The 18,845-nt window shown below is 40.7% G+C and overlaps 1 protein-coding gene across 10 annotated transcripts in view; it reads left to right on the forward strand.

The window, feature by feature from the left end:
- Positions 1 to 17,737, forward strand: part of LOC101922569 (pulmonary surfactant-associated protein A1-like) — a 29,809-nt gene extending 12,072 nt beyond the window's left edge. For 5 of the 10 annotated variants that reach the window (XM_027795536.2, XM_027795537.2, XM_055819930.1 and 2 more), the window contains 6 exons: positions 7,626 to 7,751; positions 11,537 to 11,677; positions 14,269 to 14,416; positions 15,027 to 15,143; positions 16,368 to 16,430; positions 17,175 to 17,737. In XM_027795536.2, coding sequence (XP_027651337.1) covers positions 14,284 to 14,416; positions 15,027 to 15,143; positions 16,368 to 16,430; positions 17,175 to 17,551 — 690 coding nt within the window. In that variant the 5' untranslated portion in view covers positions 7,626 to 7,751; positions 11,537 to 11,677; positions 14,269 to 14,283 and the 3' untranslated portion in view covers positions 17,552 to 17,737. Of the gene's footprint in view, positions 1 to 7,625; positions 7,752 to 9,086; positions 11,369 to 11,536; positions 11,678 to 14,268; positions 14,417 to 15,026; positions 15,144 to 16,367; positions 16,431 to 17,174 lie in introns of those variants that run through there. The other 5 variants (XM_027795542.2, XM_027795543.2, XM_055819968.1 and 2 more) reach the window with 3 other exon arrangements.
- The last annotated feature ends 1,108 nt before the right edge of the window (positions 17,738 to 18,845 follow it).

An 18,845-nucleotide genomic window follows, 5' to 3' on the forward strand; every position in this document is an offset into this window, starting at 1 on the left:
ACACTATTCCTAATTGCCATATCAATCACTCTCTCTAGAGTCCAGCTCTGGAACATAAGACTAATTTTTACATGACTTTGCCCAGCAAATCTCCAATAGGGTTGGCAGAAATTCATGAGGCATCTTGTAACCTTATGTTACGATTGTTCATGTTTGGAGAGCACGACACATCGTTCAAATGGGATCTATGAAAACTGCACAACTATTTGCAGGCTAGTGGAAAAATAATCTTATGCTAAAACATTGGGAGTTCACAAAAGCAGGACAGAACATTCATACTGTTATGCTCACTTTCATACAGCCCAGAGGTACAGATAACTAACTTTTTTACCAGGCTGTGTACATGAAAGGTGTATTTGGCCCCGGATGGGTGTATAAGGTAAATCTGAACTGCATTTCTTGAATCTGCTTGGAATAAATGCCGGTCAGCTCATTTCTTGTGTCCTTAAGCTCTTGGGCTTCAGTCTGGTATCACTTTTGCTATTCCAAACATTCCCTGTCTTGTAGGTTTACACTGGTGTAGACCATCACAAAGTTTACATAGATCATCACAGAATCATAGAATGGTTTAGGTTGGAAGGGACCTTAAAGATCACCTGGCTCCAAGCCATGGGCCGGGACACCTTCCACTAGCCCAGGTTGCCCAAAGCCCCGTCCAGCCTGGCCTTGAGCACTGCCAGGGATGGGGCACCCCCAGCTGCTCTGGGCAGCCTGGGCCAGCGCCTCACCGCCCTCACGGGGAAGAATTACGAAGTAGTAGTGAAGAACTGCATCGCGTAGGCTCCCTGGCTGAAACACCTCCAGTGCAGAAGGGAAGCCCCTAGCTTCCCTTCCTTTCTAGAAAACCAAGCTCTGCTCTGTATTGCACTGATGGAAATCCATCTCTGGTGGTGTTGCCCTAGAATTGCAGCTGTGTAAGTAAAAGTATAGCTCTGTTAGCCTGGGCTTACCCAGTGAATGGTCCTGTCCTGAACCGTTGCTCAGAGAGGCAGAACAGCGGTGTTGAAACCTGTGAGCTTTTGCAGGCCATTGTGTCGATTCAGGCTTAACTCCTGACTGCACACAAGTCCACAGGGCAGGAACGAGACCTAGCTTTTATTAAGTCATATTGCTTGAAACTTTTAAACTCAGCAAGGTACCATCTGATGTACCCTAAGTTCCAACCTTCCTCACCATGTATGCTGGGGACACCTTTCTTCAGCAGGTGCTGAAAAGAGGAAGAAGTTTGAAATTATGTTCTATTATCTTCCAAGAGGCTTAAATCAGCATCCCTGATGACCACTTAATTTTGCATTAATTATAAACTAATCTGTATTTGCTGTTATACCCCTGATTAGAACCATCTCATTTGGTGCTAATATGACCTCTGCAGAGCTGCTGAGTAATTCAGGATGAGAGCAGCGTTTCTTAATCAGCTGCTGGGTTTATCTTTCTAAAACACAATTTCAGGCTAAGTGCAGGCTAAGGAAAACCTATCCTGTCACATGTGAAAAACCACAATCTCGGAAAAGCTCTTTTGCTTCTTTTTATTTTTCAAGTGGCAATTTTCAGCGGGAGCTACAAGGTGGAAACGGGAAGCTATTTCAATCAGTGGCAACTTGTATTCCCTGCTTTATTTTTTAATTGTAACACATAAATATGGGGAAAGGGGTGGTTAACACGCTCAGAACAACGGAGAAACACGCCCTTTGCTCTGGCTTGCTTCTTAGTGTGAAGGCATCACTATCTATGTGAAACATGCAGAGAAGAAGTGTTACACGGGGAAGTCTGTGGCTTTAAGGTTACCAAAGGGGCTCTACCCTATGGCCCAGCACCTGGAGACATAAGGAAAGAAAAATAATTCCTGGATTGTAGTTAGACCAATAATGCCCCGGAGAAGAAATAAGGCAGGAGAGCCTGGAAACCTAAGTGCAGTCTCCTATCTCTTTGAAGCTCTCTGCTAAACCTCGGCACTAGCAGCATGGCTGGGTCCTCTGTGTTATCTCCACGGAATTAATTTATCCTGAGGCACCTACAGTTAACATCTCTTTTCATGGTCTGTGACCCTGGTGATGTTTCAGACATCAGTAGCTTGAGCTGTTTAGATCAGTGCTTCAGGGTAAGCAGTTGTGAGAGCTTTTTCCTGGCTGGCCGTGGGCTCTGGTTTCTTTACGGCTTTCACTGGTGGCACACTTTGCCCCACGGAGCTGCGCTTACCCTTATCCTGCAATAAGCTTCTGGCAGCTTTGCAGTGGGAGGAAGACTGCTGTGTCTAACGGGCTGGTGTGCTCTTCCAGGGGGGCTTAAATACAGATAAAATGTCAAGCAGCCTGACTAAGTATACAGAATGTGAGAGCGGAGGGCAACCCACACGTAGGTGTCTGATGCCCGAGTCCGGGCGGGCTAATGCTGGGCGTCAGGGAAATGGGTGTGCAGCAGGCTGAATTTCAGTGAGCAGCCTTAACATAAAATACTACTACGGAGCCACAAAAAATGTGTATGTATACTGTCTCACAGGATTCAAAACCCTAAAGCTGCCCTCTGTTCCCGTGTTGTTTCGTCTTAGTTTGGTCTCCTATTTACCCTTTACTATTTGGATACTCACGACAACTTTACCTTGATGGGTCCGAGTTGTTTACATTCCTGTCCCACCCCACCTCACAGCTTGTACTTGAGCACATTTCAGAGATGTGCCCAAGGCAACGAGAAAGGGAAGGAGGGGTAAAAGCACCTGCTCCTGCTGCAGCTTTCCCTGCCAGGCTGCCCGGCGCGCTTGGCATACCTCTGGGCAGCACCTCTGCCTATTGGCCACCTTGGCCTTGTGCTGAGATATGTACAAAAAAAGGCTTTGTGCAACCTTCCCCCCCCCGCCCCAGGAATTACTCTCCAGCATATTTTTGGTTGAACTTTTCTTCTGATATAACAAGGGAAGCTAAACTACTCCAAGCTGCCTTAGCTGAGAAGGGCAAAGCACCAAATTTAGTTGGAAATCCTGAAATCTCCTAAACAACACTGTAATGAATACATTGGTTACTGTCTTGATTATCTCCTACTTTGCACTTTATGGATCCAAGAACACCTGTGCAAGGGTGTCCCACTCAGAAGTGGTTTGATCAATGCTACTTCGTTTATAGATCGCAACCTTTTAACCGCTCTGTTTCCCCTTATGCCTCCCCACCCTGCTTAAGCAGCTACGTGCATTCACAGAAGCAAGGTAAAGAGCGTAAAAACAGGAAAATAGAAAGGCAGGGGGGGAGAAATGATGCATTTTTTGAACCTTTTTACCTTTTATTATAGACAGCTACAGCTAAACTTCCTAAGCTTGCTAAGTAGACCTTTTATTTGTGCATCAGAAACTAGCAGAGCAAACATTATCCTGAAGCCTCAGATTGTCCTCTCTGCGCTGTATTTTTCTAGGACAGGGTGTTTAGCTGAAAGCACAATTGCCAGCATCTGGAGAATCTCTGCTTTCACTTTCAAGACTAAAGCATGTTTCTAGCTTTCATGACTAGTAGTGAAAAAAAGTTAAAAGTCTTTCAATTCTTTGTTCAACAAAGAAAGTGAAAGTGTTTGTTTCTTTTTAATCTCATATTTTAAAGTCTACCCTAAAGCAGAACTTGTATTTTTAACAAATGGGGATTAGATGCCAGGATCAGCATGGGCTGCTGTGGACACTGTGGGGCGAGAAGAGCTGCCAGCTCATCACGCAATAGCAGTTATGTGAGAAGTTTCAAACGTTGTCTGCAACACTTAAGTGTATTATAGATCACTTTACTGAAAATTGTATACTACGCTCTGTCTTGAGTTACTGGGAGTTCTCCAGTGGTTTTGAATGCTGGCAGCCGGGAGGTTTATCTTTGTCAAGTGCTCTCGGAATAGTTCTGAATTTGGCCTTTATTTTTGGCACATTGTGTGAGGCGTTGGGAAGTATAATAGTTTACGTCATTTATCTCTGTTACAGTGGCACAGTATGTCACTCTGGGAAGGTAAAAGAATGTAAAATATGGGAGTTATTAGACAGTTGAGCCCCATTTGTGTGGAAACATAGCTGGGAAAAGAGATGCCTGAGGAATGTGATGTACCATTTGCATGGTAACGCTGTTGCTGAAAGAGTCAGGAGCACAGTTGTTCCCTCCAGGTTTTGCAAACTAAATTTGAGAAATCAAATACTTAAAATCCACTTCAGCTTTAGAGGATTGCCCAAGATAATAGTGGAAAGGGACTGAAAGGGGCACTCCGTGTACCCAGCAGGCTGGGCTCTGCACAGGGCTGAGCACGCAGCTGAAAAGGCACAAGTAGGAAAAACCTATGCTACGCTGATTCTGATTTTCTAGCTTGAGCCCCTGAGACAGTTTGGTATGAAAGACAAGCAATGAAACTGCTTTTTAAAAAAAAAAAAAAAAAAAAAAAAAAAGTGTATTTGAAGTGCTCTCGTGCAGATTCCCACTGCTGACAATCAAGCATATTCCGCCCGCCAGCTGCTGATGCTGCAGGTGTGTCCCTGTCACAGCCTGGTCCCTCACAAAGCTGAGGCTACAAGGTACTCAGCCCACTTTTATAGAGGGGATGCTACAGCCTGCTTCCCTCTCATGAACATAGGCAAGAATATTCAGAGAACAGGCAAGTATAAGGCTGGTGATAGACATGGGAAACCACCAAGGCTTTCAGGAGATGGAAGAAAGGCAGGAAAAGGAAAATATTATGAGCAGAACAGCTGCACCCATGATTTAGCACAGTTACCCGAGACTATAGGTCTAGACCTTTAGGTAGGCTTCACTGTACTCGTGGCATGTGTGGTACCCTGATGTGAACAGGCTTGATATAGTTTGGGACTTGTTTGGAATCTCATGCCTCAGCTAAAATGAATGGAAAAAACCAGGCAACAAAAAAAGCACCCAAAGCTGTGCCGCAGTTTGGTAACAGTATGGGTAAGCCGGCAATCTGTAACAACTTCCATACTCACTGCTGGGGAGATAATATTTGAACTAGCTAATGGCTTCGTAGTTGCATGGTACATACCTGTGTTGGGACCCAAGACAAAATGACCAGAAGCTGCTGTTTGCACTTTTGCATTTCGGATGGAAAAAGTAATGGAGATGCACATAGACCACTGTACAGGCATGCATATATTCGTCACACGTAGCAGAACGGGTTTGAAATCTCTAGGGCAGGCTGCACTTTGTATTGCCTCACTGAGAACAGGACAAGTGCTCTTTAACCAGGCAGCGAGCAGCTGGAGCACAGGGGCGAGATTTCTGCATGCCAGCCTCCTAGAATGACTCCTCAAATCAGAGTGGTGAATGCCACACCAAATTTAAACATAAACAAATAAAATTCAACAGGTAGGTGAAATGGTTATTAATAATTTTGTAGAGCTTCTCTTGTCTTACTAAGAAAAATGTTTAAGCTTCAAAACTGCACCTAAAGCTGCTATACAGGCTGTAAGGAGTGACCCCCTTGGAATAACAAAAGTATATTTTATTAGTTAAGTAGTTGACATTCATAGTTATTACAATTCTCAGAGTTATTAAACATGCTCTTTGATTTGTCATGCAAGCTAAGTCTGCTCTGTTTTAATAACCTACTAAACAGTTTTAGTTTGAATCGTTCTGGCCTCAAGCAAAATTCAAGATCTAGTTCCTCCCAAGAGAATCTGAGGTCGCAGGGCTCTGTTCGTTCCCATTTGTTTTCTTTTTATTTCTCTGGGTCTTTATTCCTTGTTTTTATTTGCTAGATGAATTCCAAGGGGCTTTAATTAGCTAGCTAAAAAAGAAAATGCACTACTGAAAGGAAGCAGATGGGAATGTGTTTCTTCATGCCACTTGCGCTGCAGGTTGCAGTGGCTTGTGCCCTGGCTGAAGGACCGTGCTAGGTGGCTGTTATCCTAACCAGCAATGGAACAGCCCACCTTTTCCCTCTCGATATCCGAATAGAGAGAAGAATTTCCTTCCAGTGATTTCTCAGCCTGTCCTTCTCCAAGTTTTCCCATCCCGCACTGTTTTTCATTCTTCTCCTCCACATTTTACGTGCCTAAGGAAGCTTTCAAAAGGCAATTAAGTACACAATCCCTTTGAAGGTCACTGGAAATCAGAAGATTTTTGGAAGTGCGGGTGTTAGGTGTGAGACTCAAAGTCATTTGCATGTTCCAACCTTACTACATAGTGTTCCCTGAACCATTCTGTTCAGTACGAGAATACTCTTTGCTGATGAAAAAGGGGAAAAGTTAAGTAAGTACTTGGCACTGTTTTGTTCTGTTCTGTGTGGATATTTTCATGAAATCTTAAAAAAAAAAACCATCAGTGAAAAAATACTACTGGATGTTACAATGCTTTTTGAAAACGCCATAGATTCAGCTGCTTGAATTTCAGTTACAGTGCAACAGTCTTCTAAGCCTCACAAGTGAACAAATATATTATGGTTCATTGTGCTATTCTTTCAAGTTCTTGATATCAGTTTTTCACATTTTATAATCAGAGCAAGACTTTCAGTATAGCCCAGACTTAACAACAACAGGCAAAATGGTATAAGAGGAGTGTAGTTTCAGCAACTATTATACATCTCATATATATATATATATATATATATATGGGGATATATAAGCATGGCAAAAGTTTGCAGGGACAGGTCATACTTTTTATTAGGGCACCAAACGTAGGCCATAAGCTTCTATTTTGGATGTGAAGAATTTTTGTGATCACATCTCACCATTTTTTACTGTGTCAAAGATGGTGAAAACAAGAGTTACTGTTCTTCAGGGAGCATCTCAAAATATGTTTTGAAGCAATGCAACAAGCATTGCAAACAATGCCAATTTGGTGGGAAAAAAAATCTCTATTGAGGGAATCCTCTCAATTTTAACCTGTTTCCTTAGTCAGTTGCTAATTATGAAGTGAACTTGCCCTCCAATTACATCCTTTGTATTATCTCTTAGCAGATGAGTAGTCTTGATCAAATCTCACTCTGTAGGAAAATCCAAAGAATTTCAACAAGCCGTGTTTACTTTCTTTAAGGGTTTGGCTTGCAACGCCTTTCAGAGAACTTAGCAAGGAAACCGGCTTGTAAACAATGAGCAAAACTCTAAGCATCTTTCAAAATTTCAATATTTTTTTTCATCTAGGATTTCTGAAAATTTAGTAATAAACAAAATTTCTGCAGAAAATTGTGAAATAACTCTCTTTAGCAGTTGGGCTCCAGAATATTCTGTTGTGGATGCCCAGCTACAGTCAGGGAATGCTCAGGGTGAAAGGAAAAGGGTTTTAATAGATGTATCTGGCCCCTCGGGAAGCCAGAGCTGCTTCTCTGGAGGTGAAGCGCAAAGCCCTCAGTGGGATTGCAGAGGCTGGGTGGCTGCACGGCTGTGCCTCCCCAGCCCAGGCAGGTGCCCCAGAGCTCTGCTTGCATGGAAACTGAAATACTGAAGTGCCTTAATATCTATCTGCTGCCAAAGAGAGAGAAAGTGTTCCTCTATAATTTTGCACTAATTAGAATCTACAAATGTGCCATTACAAAAGAAACAGATTCGGTATATTAAATGCTATATGCTTCAAGCAACACAATTAGCTAAAACATACAGAGTTTTGTGTTCAATCTCCTAAAAAGTTCTGTGCAAAATGAACTTCTGTAATACCCATCGTCTTAATTTTCAGCTCGTAACGGCAATAGCAACCACGATATGTGGTGCTTCCTGGGAATTCATTACCAGTTGGGGTCCCCTCAGTAAGATGCAAAATGGCTTCATTTTACTGTGACCATCGGATCTTAACAACAGCTTGGTGAGTTTATTATTTTCATGTGTAACTCTGTATTTTCTGCCATGTGTTTTCAATAACACATTTCTCCCAAGGACTTTGAATTTCAATTGCAAATAAAATGTTGACAATGCTTTTGGATATATACGTTGTGACACTTATCAGCAAGACATTAGATGGGCCATTTCCCAGCAATAGCAACGTAATAACAGTTTAGCAGGATTTTTTTTGCTATCTGCAGGCAAGATTATATTTATTTTAAATTGATAACAAGGGCCAGGTGGCTGTTTATAAGGGCAAGATATGAATTACGAGCATATGTTTCCTAGGCAATGTTGGCCAGTGGCTGCTCAAGCATAAATTGCTTCCTATTACCACTTTGGATAGGAGGGACACAGTACAGTTCATCTCCATGGGAACACGACATGGCAGGACACCTCTGTGATTACTCTTCGCACTATTTCTAGTAAAAAAGCCAGCCCAGTATTTATTCCATCATGACACTACTAATTGATATTGCGGTGTGTAATTTTGTTGTGTTGTTGGCCAAGGATAAGGAACCATCTCCCTGTACTGTTGTGTAGCGTTCCCAGAGGGCTACATGCTTGGCATGGAAGAAGCAAGGAATTACAAAGTCAGTAATATGGTCTAAAGGATATACAAATGAATCGATGCTGGGGGGGGGTGGGGGTGGGGGGGGTGGGGCGGGGGGCGGGGAATGGACTTTTTCAATGATCCTAGGGATAGCATCTCCCTAAAATTTAGTTTCTTTAGCTGGGAGAAACAGGTAACATATACAGACCTGCTGGAAATCATTATTAGGTTGTGAAGTTGCAATGAGATTATTTCTGGGATTCTGTTTGTTTCTAAAAGGACAAGTCAGAAGCTGATTACAGCATGGCTCAATTTTTGCTAAACCTGGAGAGAGAATATGAGAAGGAAGAAGGTGAGAGTATTTGTCCTGCCTCAAGGAAGGCAGAAGGCTCTCTCTAAAATCTGCTATGCTATGGCAAAGCAGGAGCTGCTTGCTGGTTTTGTTCTAATGTGCTCTGGTTGATTTTCTCTCATTTTTTTTCGAGGTGTAGAAATAATCGTTCGGTCAAAATGACTTGTCTAACTGCTTGTTTAACATTTTTGTATAATCCAAGAGGCCCCTTTGCTGATGTCCTCTAGTATGCTGATAATGAATCTGTGCTTTAAATCAATTGCTTCAAGTGTATGAGGAAGAAGGAATGAGATATAAACTGAAAACAAAGGACGAGTAGTTCTGTTAACATAGTTTTAAGTTACAAGTTTTTGGCAGGACAGAACCATGCCTTTTTTTACCATTGTTTTTTTAACAAAAGCTCTGAAAGACCTGAGCACCCCTTTTCTTGGTAGTATAGTTTGAATTTGCTCTTCCTAGAACGGGAAATAGATTGAAAAGGATGTGGGTTTTTGAAATTGAATTTCTTGAAGTTTGATTATTCTTTTTGTCTCTTAAGCTTATGTTTTCTGTACTTCATAAGAGCAATGCCATGCAAGGGCTCTTCAGTACAGTGTGGTGGTGCCAGTTTTTTTAAATCCGCTACTCCAAGCTCTGTTCCCCATCTTTGCTGTCCTCTCTTGAGGATTCTCATCATTTATATTCAGCATTCCTTCTTCTCCTCCATCCACCTACTTACACCCAAACCTTGACATCTCTGCCCTGGGATCCACTCCCCAAAACAACTGTGTGTTACTAGGCTGACAGCATGTCGGTGGTACCATGCTTGTTCATAAATATAAACACGGCTCATCAGCCATTACATTCTTCCTGTGAGATGCTTATCCTCAAGTTAAAGTGGCATGTCTAGCTTACACGCAGCAACAATACAAATGTTAAGACTTACCCACAGAAGACCTTTCAGTATTGGCAGTGTAGTAAGGTCCCACACTCTCTACATTTTTCATATCTTATTCCTGCATGGATGCACTGTAAACTAGCACAAAACTAATTGCCACTGTTTGGTGTTTTCCAAAGGCAGAGGGACCGTTGACCTTCCTGAATGTATTGTTTAGATTTGTCTCAATAAATTTAAACTGCAAGCAGGGAGGAGACAGCACTTTATCCATTGGGTTGTTTCATTACTTAACAGGGCACATGTGTTTAGTTCCCTATATTTCTGGTGAGGGCTTAAGCTGATGCCAATGAGTCTTCTTAAAACGGACTATAGGCAACAGAGTCTGGATGATTTTAAGATCTGTAGCAGCAGAGCAAATAGATTACAGTGGGAATACTAGACAAATATAGAAAAAAAGAAGAATGTTGTTTTGAACAAGGTAAAGATGGAGAATTGACTGTACCTCCTTGCCACGCAGATGCTGTGCCAAGGACAAGCCCAGAGACCTGGTATCAGGAACTTGCAGCACAGCAACACATTTAAGCTTGATGTCTCACAGACTGCTTAAATAAACTAGTGTGGCTGCACAGCGCTGCATTTTACGTGAAAGAGTGAGGCATATCTTTATGCAGATCAGGCTGTGATAAGGTGGTTACTGATCAGCTCATTTCAAAACAGTGTGCTGAGCAAAATGGAGAGTTCGCTTTGTTTTCTGAAAATTAGAGGTTTGAAGTCTATATAAAATTGGTTCTGATTTTGAAACCACCTTGGCAGTTATCAGTTTCCAAATTACTCTTTGAAGAGTGGTGTGCACAGCTGCTATATAAAGAAGCAGGCTTTCTCGGTACACGGCATCTTTGAAAATCAGTTTTTCAAAGATGTTTTTCAAATTCCCCCAAGTTCTCCTTCGCTAACACTTGAGCCAGGTCATTGCGGTGTTTGGGTTTAATTTGCTGGCATTAACAACACAGCATTAGGGGACATCAGAAGGAATCTTACTGTTCAGAAAGGATCTGGGGCCTGCTGAAACCATTCCAGTTTCCCTGGCTGGGTTTAGTGCATGTTAACCAGCTGAAGAACTTCAGCCCTTACTACACAGGTTTACCTATAGATTTCAGAATACCATGACCCCTACCTATTCTACAGGGTTGCAGAAAAAAATATTTGCTTGCTTTCTTCCTTATTCTAGTATATTTGTTTTTCTTAATCCTCTGCCACATACGCAAGGAAAGTAAATCTAATTATTAAGTAATCTCACATGCTGGAATACGTTTTAGATTTCTTATCAGCTTCCATTGTGCAAGTATAATCTGACTCATGGGAGAAGAACTGTTATCAAACGTATGTTTCTTTGGAAGTTTTGGTACAAGATAATAATTTATAAAGTTTTTCTACATCTTAAGCCATTATAAGTCATGTTTTGCTCATGCTACGCATGCCTGAATGGACAGAAATAGTGTGTAGCTGGTGGGGCTTTACTGATTTCCCTGATTAATCTTGCAATTCTTTATTTAATTTTTCTATTAAGTGTAAACTATATTAGGTGGAAGGAATAATATAAATCTGCAAAGATTTACCATGCTGCTCATGTATCAAAGTTGTATGTATATGTGGGGAGGATGTGCAGGGGCAGGGATGCCACAGAAGAGCATTAACCATTACAGCTGCTGCAGAGTTACCTGGAAACTGGATTTGTGTGAGACTGTTGTAGTTTCGGCTGGTGGGATTAGAGGTTCTGTAAAATGACTAACCTCCGTTTGAAGATTTGCTGCATATCAGGTAGAGGAAGGACTTGAACAGATCATTTTTAACACATATTTGTGAGTGTTAATTGATCGTTTGCTAAAAAGGACACTGGTATTGCCTCAATTGGCTGCCTTTTTTTTTTTTTTTTTCTTCTTTTTTTCTTGGCTTTTTTTTCCTTTCTTTTCTTTCCTCCTTTTTAAGAGGGAGAACAAACCAAGCCGAGCACTTTTAACTGCAAGGAAAAGCTCACAGTTGTGAATGGAAGTGGATTTAAGTGACTAAGTTACTTCTAAAAGGAATCACAGAAACATCGAGTACACACAGCTAGAAAATGGTGTTAAGGTAAGTACATTAGATACAGAGATGGGAAGCAAAGTCTACAGTTATTATCAGATCAGACTATCTGGAAGGTAACGTGCTTCCTTGCTTAACAAGAGCACCTTTCCTTCTACAAAAGCCACTCGTGGTCATGTGCCATTTTTGCTTCTTTAAAAACAAAGAAGAAATTTTTACAATATCACTTAGAATCATCAAAAGTTTCTTTAAAATGGTATATATTCTGGATGCATCTAAAAATCTGGAGTTTTCTAATAGTTCTAGGTTGTTTTTTCTCCAACTTTGGCTTTCTATTATAAAAGAAAGAGACATTTCTCAACACTTAAAATTGTTCTCAGTATTTACATACTAAGTGTGTAAGCAAAACCAAAAAGGCTCATTCATGATCCCATTATCCAGTCCCTACTTGAGGGTGTCATTTAACAGACACACCACTATATAAATGTGGAACTTGGGTGAACTGCCTGTTCATTGCACTTTGAAGGCAAAAGGTAAGTTGAATTTCCTTTTAATAAATCACAAGGGACTTCAGCTAGAAGGCAAACCTGTTCTTTTTAATTTCTGTGGTCATATTTCCATTTTAAAATGAAAATTTCCTTTGTTAGTGTTTTTTTACTTTGCTTATATTAGCAATTTTAGTAGATGAGGAGATGGTTGAAGGACACCAGATTGTAATGACTGATGAAGGTCATTAAAACCAAAGAGCTGTTTTTTCCTTTTTGCTGTATAACCGCTCAGGACTTTGACTCTGCATCATAATCCAATTATGAGCTGGATGCAGCGGTCCATTCAAATGTAATTCCCTGAATGATCAGCACCAGATGAAGAGTACCTGTTGTAATTGCATTTCCTTATCTCAGGGATGTTAAGTATTCCTAGCTACCTAAGGTAGGTTTCTGTTAGAGACTTTAATAATCTGCTCTCTGAGTCATTGGCCAGCATTGTCAGAGGTGTCTGCTAGCCTTCAGTATAGCAAAGGGTAAACAACCTGAGACACTTTAGATTCAACACATGAAACTTTTAGTACAGCATGTGCGTTCCTAGGCGGACTTGAAATTTCCGCTTGTTAAAGTGGAATAGGAATAGAGACGCTGCTATTAAACAGATTCTATATGCAACAAAATGCTGAAATTCATGATGTGATTGAATATTCTTATGTTCAAGAGTATGTCCCGCTGAATCAATATTGAGACATTCCCTTTGAAAAACAAGTGAACTTTGCCCTCAAAAATAGTTGATATTGATGCAGATTTAGAATAATGTCAAAAGCCTTCTACGATGGAGTCAGTCTGCAAGATAGAAACAGTCCTTTGTTTTTTTTAAACTCAGTCCAGTTTTAGTTTATCCATTTTATAAATGGTAATAATAATAAACTGATATTTTTATTTTGCTTGGCTTATATGCTTTAAGACAAATACCTTGTTTTAACTGATGAACCCAGGTGTTAATAACCTTGCAGCATTCAAGCCAGCCAAAGTTTTATTCCCAACTCTAAGTGGAGCCGATTTAGAATGTATTATGTGTCAGTTACAATATTCAACTTTTTAAGGATAGAAGTTGTTAAGACAGCCTCTCTAATTTGTGCCAAAAGAAAAGTTAAGTCGTGGGTGTTAAGTTAGATATTCTGTGTGAGAGTCAACCCATCAGGGTCATCTCATTAGAAAGGAATACCCATTCTGGCATCTTGAGCCTTTCTTTATCTCTCATTATTTTAACCGAATGATGCCAATGATTAGATATCTCCATGCCATAGTCTCTTATAGCCCATCAGTCCAGGTTTTATAACTGCATTTATAATGCTGCATAGCAAAGCTGCATTGTAAATCCATGATCTATGTAGTTCCAGAGTGCTTTTTAGTCATGGTATCTCAGCACTGAAATTAAAACTCTACTTAATGTTCTATCTGAAAGGATAAAATAAGATGAATAGGCCTATTGCCAAACAGCAAAAATGTATTTTCTACAAGACTAACTGACATTTTCAAGCTTGTGGAATTTTGTTCAAAACAAGATAGGAATGTCAATTGAGCTATAAAATTTTGCCCATGTGGAAAAACCCTATCACTCCACTTATTTCAAATAAATGTGTTTCAATAGTACTGTGCTTAAAGAGATTGCTAACTAGCTCTGAACCACCACAACAACCACTGTAACAGATTGTGCCTTTCAGGTTGGCAGGAGATGCATCTATGTTTCATTGAGTGATTATAGCCCTTACAGACAGCTAATGGCTTAAGCGTGATCGGTTGCATCTGAGCCCATCATTTCTCCGGGATTAATCCAACAAATAGTCAGTGATAGCAAAAAGGATAATTTGTCTTCACTACTCCCAAATGTGTGGCTGTCGTTTGGTAATGAGCATACCAATCTCCATCAGTTTAGAAACAGGTTTGTGTGTAAGCCTTGCAATGGTAGCAGAATAAGTCTGGGTAATCTCTTATACCTAAACTATAGGCTTTATTTAAACAAGGGAAGAATTGTAATTTTCAAGAAGGGATGAAGGGACGGGAGAAAAAAAAAAGTGTTCTGTTATATAAGCCGATGCCTACAATTTCTTACAGAATCATTACCTGACAAATCTGTGGGGTTTCTTACAGCTGGCCTGAGCAATCATGTTGTCTTACTCGTCCTACATGCTCACAGCAGTAGCTGCTTTGCTAGTGACTTGTGATGCACAGCATAAAGGTCCAGGGATTCCCGGGCTGCCTAGAAAACATGGCCTGAAAGGACAGACATATCTGCCAAGTAAGTACACTTCCCTTTTTTTATTTATTTTTTTTTTTTTTTTTTTTTTTTTTTTAAGAAGTCCTTGTCACGAAGGCTGCATGAATAAAAACAGTTATAATACAGAAGGACATGTGCCCTCAAGGAAGGAACTGCATTAAGCAGAGGCAGGAAAACTGAATGGAGGAAATGGTCAATTAAGTATTTTTTTTTCCTAAAGTATAGGCCTCCTCTCTTCTGGTAGAGGTGAGGAAATGAACAGGTTATCAATATGTAAACATGTAAATATTATATATATATAAATATATATATATATACACACACAAGTCTTTGTACTTCTTTTCCATTGACTTTCCAAAAGGAATTGCTTCATTCACTGCAGAAGCTTTTAAGGATGAAAATAAATATTAATCAAGTATTTACAAGTGCAATTAAAAGGAGTCTGGCATGTTTCTCTAGTATTCAAAGATGGTATGTGCAAAAGTATTCTGGTAAGGAGCACACTTTGCACTTTCAAATTTTCTAGGTAGAAATTTTTTGTTCGGGTCCATTACCAAGGCTAAAGCGCTATCAAAATTATTCATAGATGTAATGCATTTTAGTTTCAGATTAATTTCCATTTTATCCTGAGGTTCCCAAAATATGCATCAATTGGAAAGAAAATTATGCATCCCTTTTCCAGGGGATCCTATGAGACCTGGAACCCTGATGGGACCTCCTAGAAGAGGCAATCGTCCTTGGACACAAGGTGAGAAAGGAGCAAAGGGGATATTGGACCAACACGTGAAAAAGGCTGATGTCCGTGTAATGTTCTGTTGGTCAAATATGTTGTTTTCTACAGTCTGTGAAGTGCAGTGAGAGCTGCAACACTGAAACTCAAAGAGAAGGAGATGCAGCAATATTTTGTACTTCGATACTGCCGTTTGTTTTAGTTGTGAATAATGAGAACACGATCATGGGAGCACACTAGTAACTATTCTACATGTAGGACCTTTGCTACCCACAGAAATTTGTATGAAAAAAGTATCTACCTTTCCAGTGAGTTCCCTTCTGCAGTGAGCAGTGCTGGATGGACTGTATTTTACACAGTCTATGCAGAAACCCTGCTATACCAGTGTTTATGGGTACCATTTAAAATAAAATCCCATGGTAAAAGCACAAAGCATCCACCTAGCAGATAAAAACCAAAATGGCATGGTGCCATAGGAACTGTTCCCTCCCCCAAATCTCATTTGTTCCTGTTCAGTAACAATTATTAGAATGAAATAAGAGGAGTGGCTGGGGGGTTCAGCCTGGAGAGGAGGGGGCTCAGGGGGGGCCTTATCGCTCCCTGCAGCTGCCTGACAGGGGCTGTAGGCAGGGGGGGTCGGGCTCTGCTCCCAGGGAACAAGGGACAGGACAGGAGGGAACGGCCTCAGGTGGCACCAGGGGAGGGTTAGATTGGGTGTGAGGGGACATGTCTTCACCGAAAGGGTGGTCAGGCACTGGAACGGGCTGCCCGGGGAGGTGGTGGAGTCACCCTCCCTGGAGGTGTTTAAAAGACACATAGATGTGGCACTTGGGGATGTGGTTTAGTGGTGGGCTTGGCAGTGCTGGGTTAAGGGTTGGACTCTATGATCTTAAAGGTTTTTTCCAACCTAAACAAGTCTATGATTCTGAACAAATTCTCTTTGGTAAAGCCACTTTCACAGACACGACAAGCATAAGGCTTCAACCTAAAAAAGTTAATTTTCTTCTGTGCAAAGAGGAACTGTCAGCATTTCAAAGGGCTGGAAGGTTCTGTTTGTTTGCTTTAAGATACGTAACAACAGTGTGAAAAAATACTGGGGAAATATTTATTTTACACCAGATGTTAAAAAAAATCCATTATATGCTAATTCGTTTTAGAAAATGATCAGGTTTATCCAAGGAATATTTCTTATCAGCAGAGCCTAGTTTTGTTTTTGTATAACTTCTGTTTTTATCTGTGTAGCTCTACCTGAACTCTACAATGCTTTGGCAATATTGAAGCACCGACTTTCCCAACTTGAAGGCGGTAATTTTTCCCATTTTTACTTTTTCAGCTCACAATCACAATTTAATGCAATAGGCAATATTAATTATAGAATCATGACTTGCAGGAAAGAAATCACACTTGGCAATGGTACTAAATCCCAACCTCCATTTTCTCATCCAAAGCAGGGGAGATCCAGACTCATTTTTTCCTGGAGAGGCAGATTTCTCTCAGGAACACTACCGTGTATTTATTCAAGTTTGATTTAGTAAAAAACCAACCAAACAAACAAAACAAAAGAATCACACTGAAGTTGCACTTTCCACATGGATTCATGGGACCTCCTCAGCTTTGTATCACATTGCTAGTATTTTTATCTATCAACAATCAGATTGTTAAAGGTGGGTAAATTGTTTTGTACAGAGAAGGAATTAATAAAAATTATCATTTCTCTCTTCCATGTGCACAAATTGATCCTCTCTAGGGAGTGCACACAATATAATAGGGCCGATGGTGTATGTAGCAAATGTTAATGGGGTCATCCTTGTTTTGGAGACCAGGAGAGATGGTCACAAGCAGCATAACAACATACTTAGTCGACAACTAGTGAATTGATAAAGTTTATATTTACTCCTCTTCGTCCCTTACTCTCATCAGTCTTGCCCTCTGTTCCTCTTACCACTTTTCAATTTCTCTTCCTTTCTTGATTTCTCTTCCTTTGCTTTCTCATGAATATGCCACAGGAAATTTGAAAAGCTAACTAGGTTTTTTCCTTTCATGTTTTAGTGCTTGCTTTGAATGGGAAAATAAGAGAAGCAGGAGAGAAAATAATTGCCAGCAATGGGAAGGTAGTTGGTTTTACATCTGCACTGGAATCCTGTGAAAAGGCTGGAGGAACTCTTGCAAGACCCACAAACACGGAGGAGAATGAAGCTATTTTGAGTTTTGTGCAACAGTATAACAAATATGCTTACTTGGGCATTAAAGAGCATGAGAATTCAGGTCAATTTAGGCATATATATGGCACACCTCTAAATTACACCAACTGGCACAGAAACGAGCCTAATGGCAAAGGGACAGAAAAATGTGTAGAGATGTACAGTGATGGGAGCTGGAATGACAAAAATTGCAACCAGCATCGCCTCATAATCTGTGAATTTTAAAGACTGGCCCTTCAGCCACCTCAGAGTACCGAGACAATGAAATTGCCTGTGGCTCAGGTTTATGCAATTTTTGCAGTTATTCAATGTCAGAAAATCTAAAATGAATCATCTTACGGTATTTTTTATCCTTAAGAAAATGCCAAATGTGGTAGCTGATTAACTTTAATTAAAGTGTGCCTAGTCTGATGTGTTTGTCTCTTTTGGAGGGTTGGGAATAGCTCGGAAATAATTTTTCATGGCAGATCGTCACTGTACCTTTGTGAAGATCTAAGGAAAATTCCAAGGTTTGGCTTGGGATATCGGAAAAGTCTGAAGTTGAATTGTTTCTGCCTTAAGAGATGCACAGAGGTTGATCTCAGTGGAGCAACTATGGTCTCTGAATTATAGGGTTTGTATTGTGTCATACTGAAGCAATGACCAATTCATTCAGCATCCATATTTAACTTTTGCTTTATAAAAATGTTAATATCACCAGTTACAATTAATTTTCCTAGTTTCAGAAGCTACTTTCAATAAAACACTAAGGTAAACATCGTATTAGATCCATGTAGACAGAGAGATATGCGTATAAAATACTAAAGATTGCATTTTGTTACTAAAACATCACATTCCCCTACAAAACTATGACCATTGCAGTGTCAGAAGGCCACCTGTCTTCTACCAAACCACTGAACAACCACATAATATTATGGGGGGGGGAGCAGGTAAGACTGGAAGTCCAAGCAGTTCAAACATGAGCTATTTGTCTGCTGGTATCATGCCGAGCCACCACACAGTCAGACTGATCACTCATGTGATCAGCTGGGATCAAGAAGCATCTTTTCTCAAAAGATTTTCACCACTACTCAGTTTGGGTAGCTGGCGAGCAGTGGGAGCTCAGCAGAGCACCACAAGCAGCAAATCCTCACACCCCTACCTTGCAGTGAGAAAGTCCTGGCATCAGCCCGTTAACATTTTTATGCCACCTGAGGCTCCCCTCAGGAAGAACTGGAGGTAAAAATATATGCATAAATACTTCTACTTCATCTTCTCCTCCTTCCCTGTGTTTGGCTCCAAGCAGGAAGCCCATCGGAACCCAGGCTTGAATCTGGGCACTGTTGTCCCTTGTCCCTAGCCTGCAGTAGGGAAAGATGGGATCTATTCACGTGGTCATTTCAAGCCCTATGAAGCAGGGAAGCTTTAGCATCTTCAGATGCAGGAGGCAAGGGGATGTTTTTGGCAGCAAAGGATTTATGTCCAGCGCTAGCATACAGCACTCCGGCTGTTCTGAGAGCAGGCGGGGACTTTGACAGTA

The sequence above is a fragment of the Falco peregrinus genome, chromosome 1 (genome assembly GCF_023634155.1).
Source record: "Falco peregrinus isolate bFalPer1 chromosome 1, bFalPer1.pri, whole genome shotgun sequence".
Taxonomy (NCBI): Eukaryota; Metazoa; Chordata; class Aves; order Falconiformes; family Falconidae; genus Falco; species Falco peregrinus.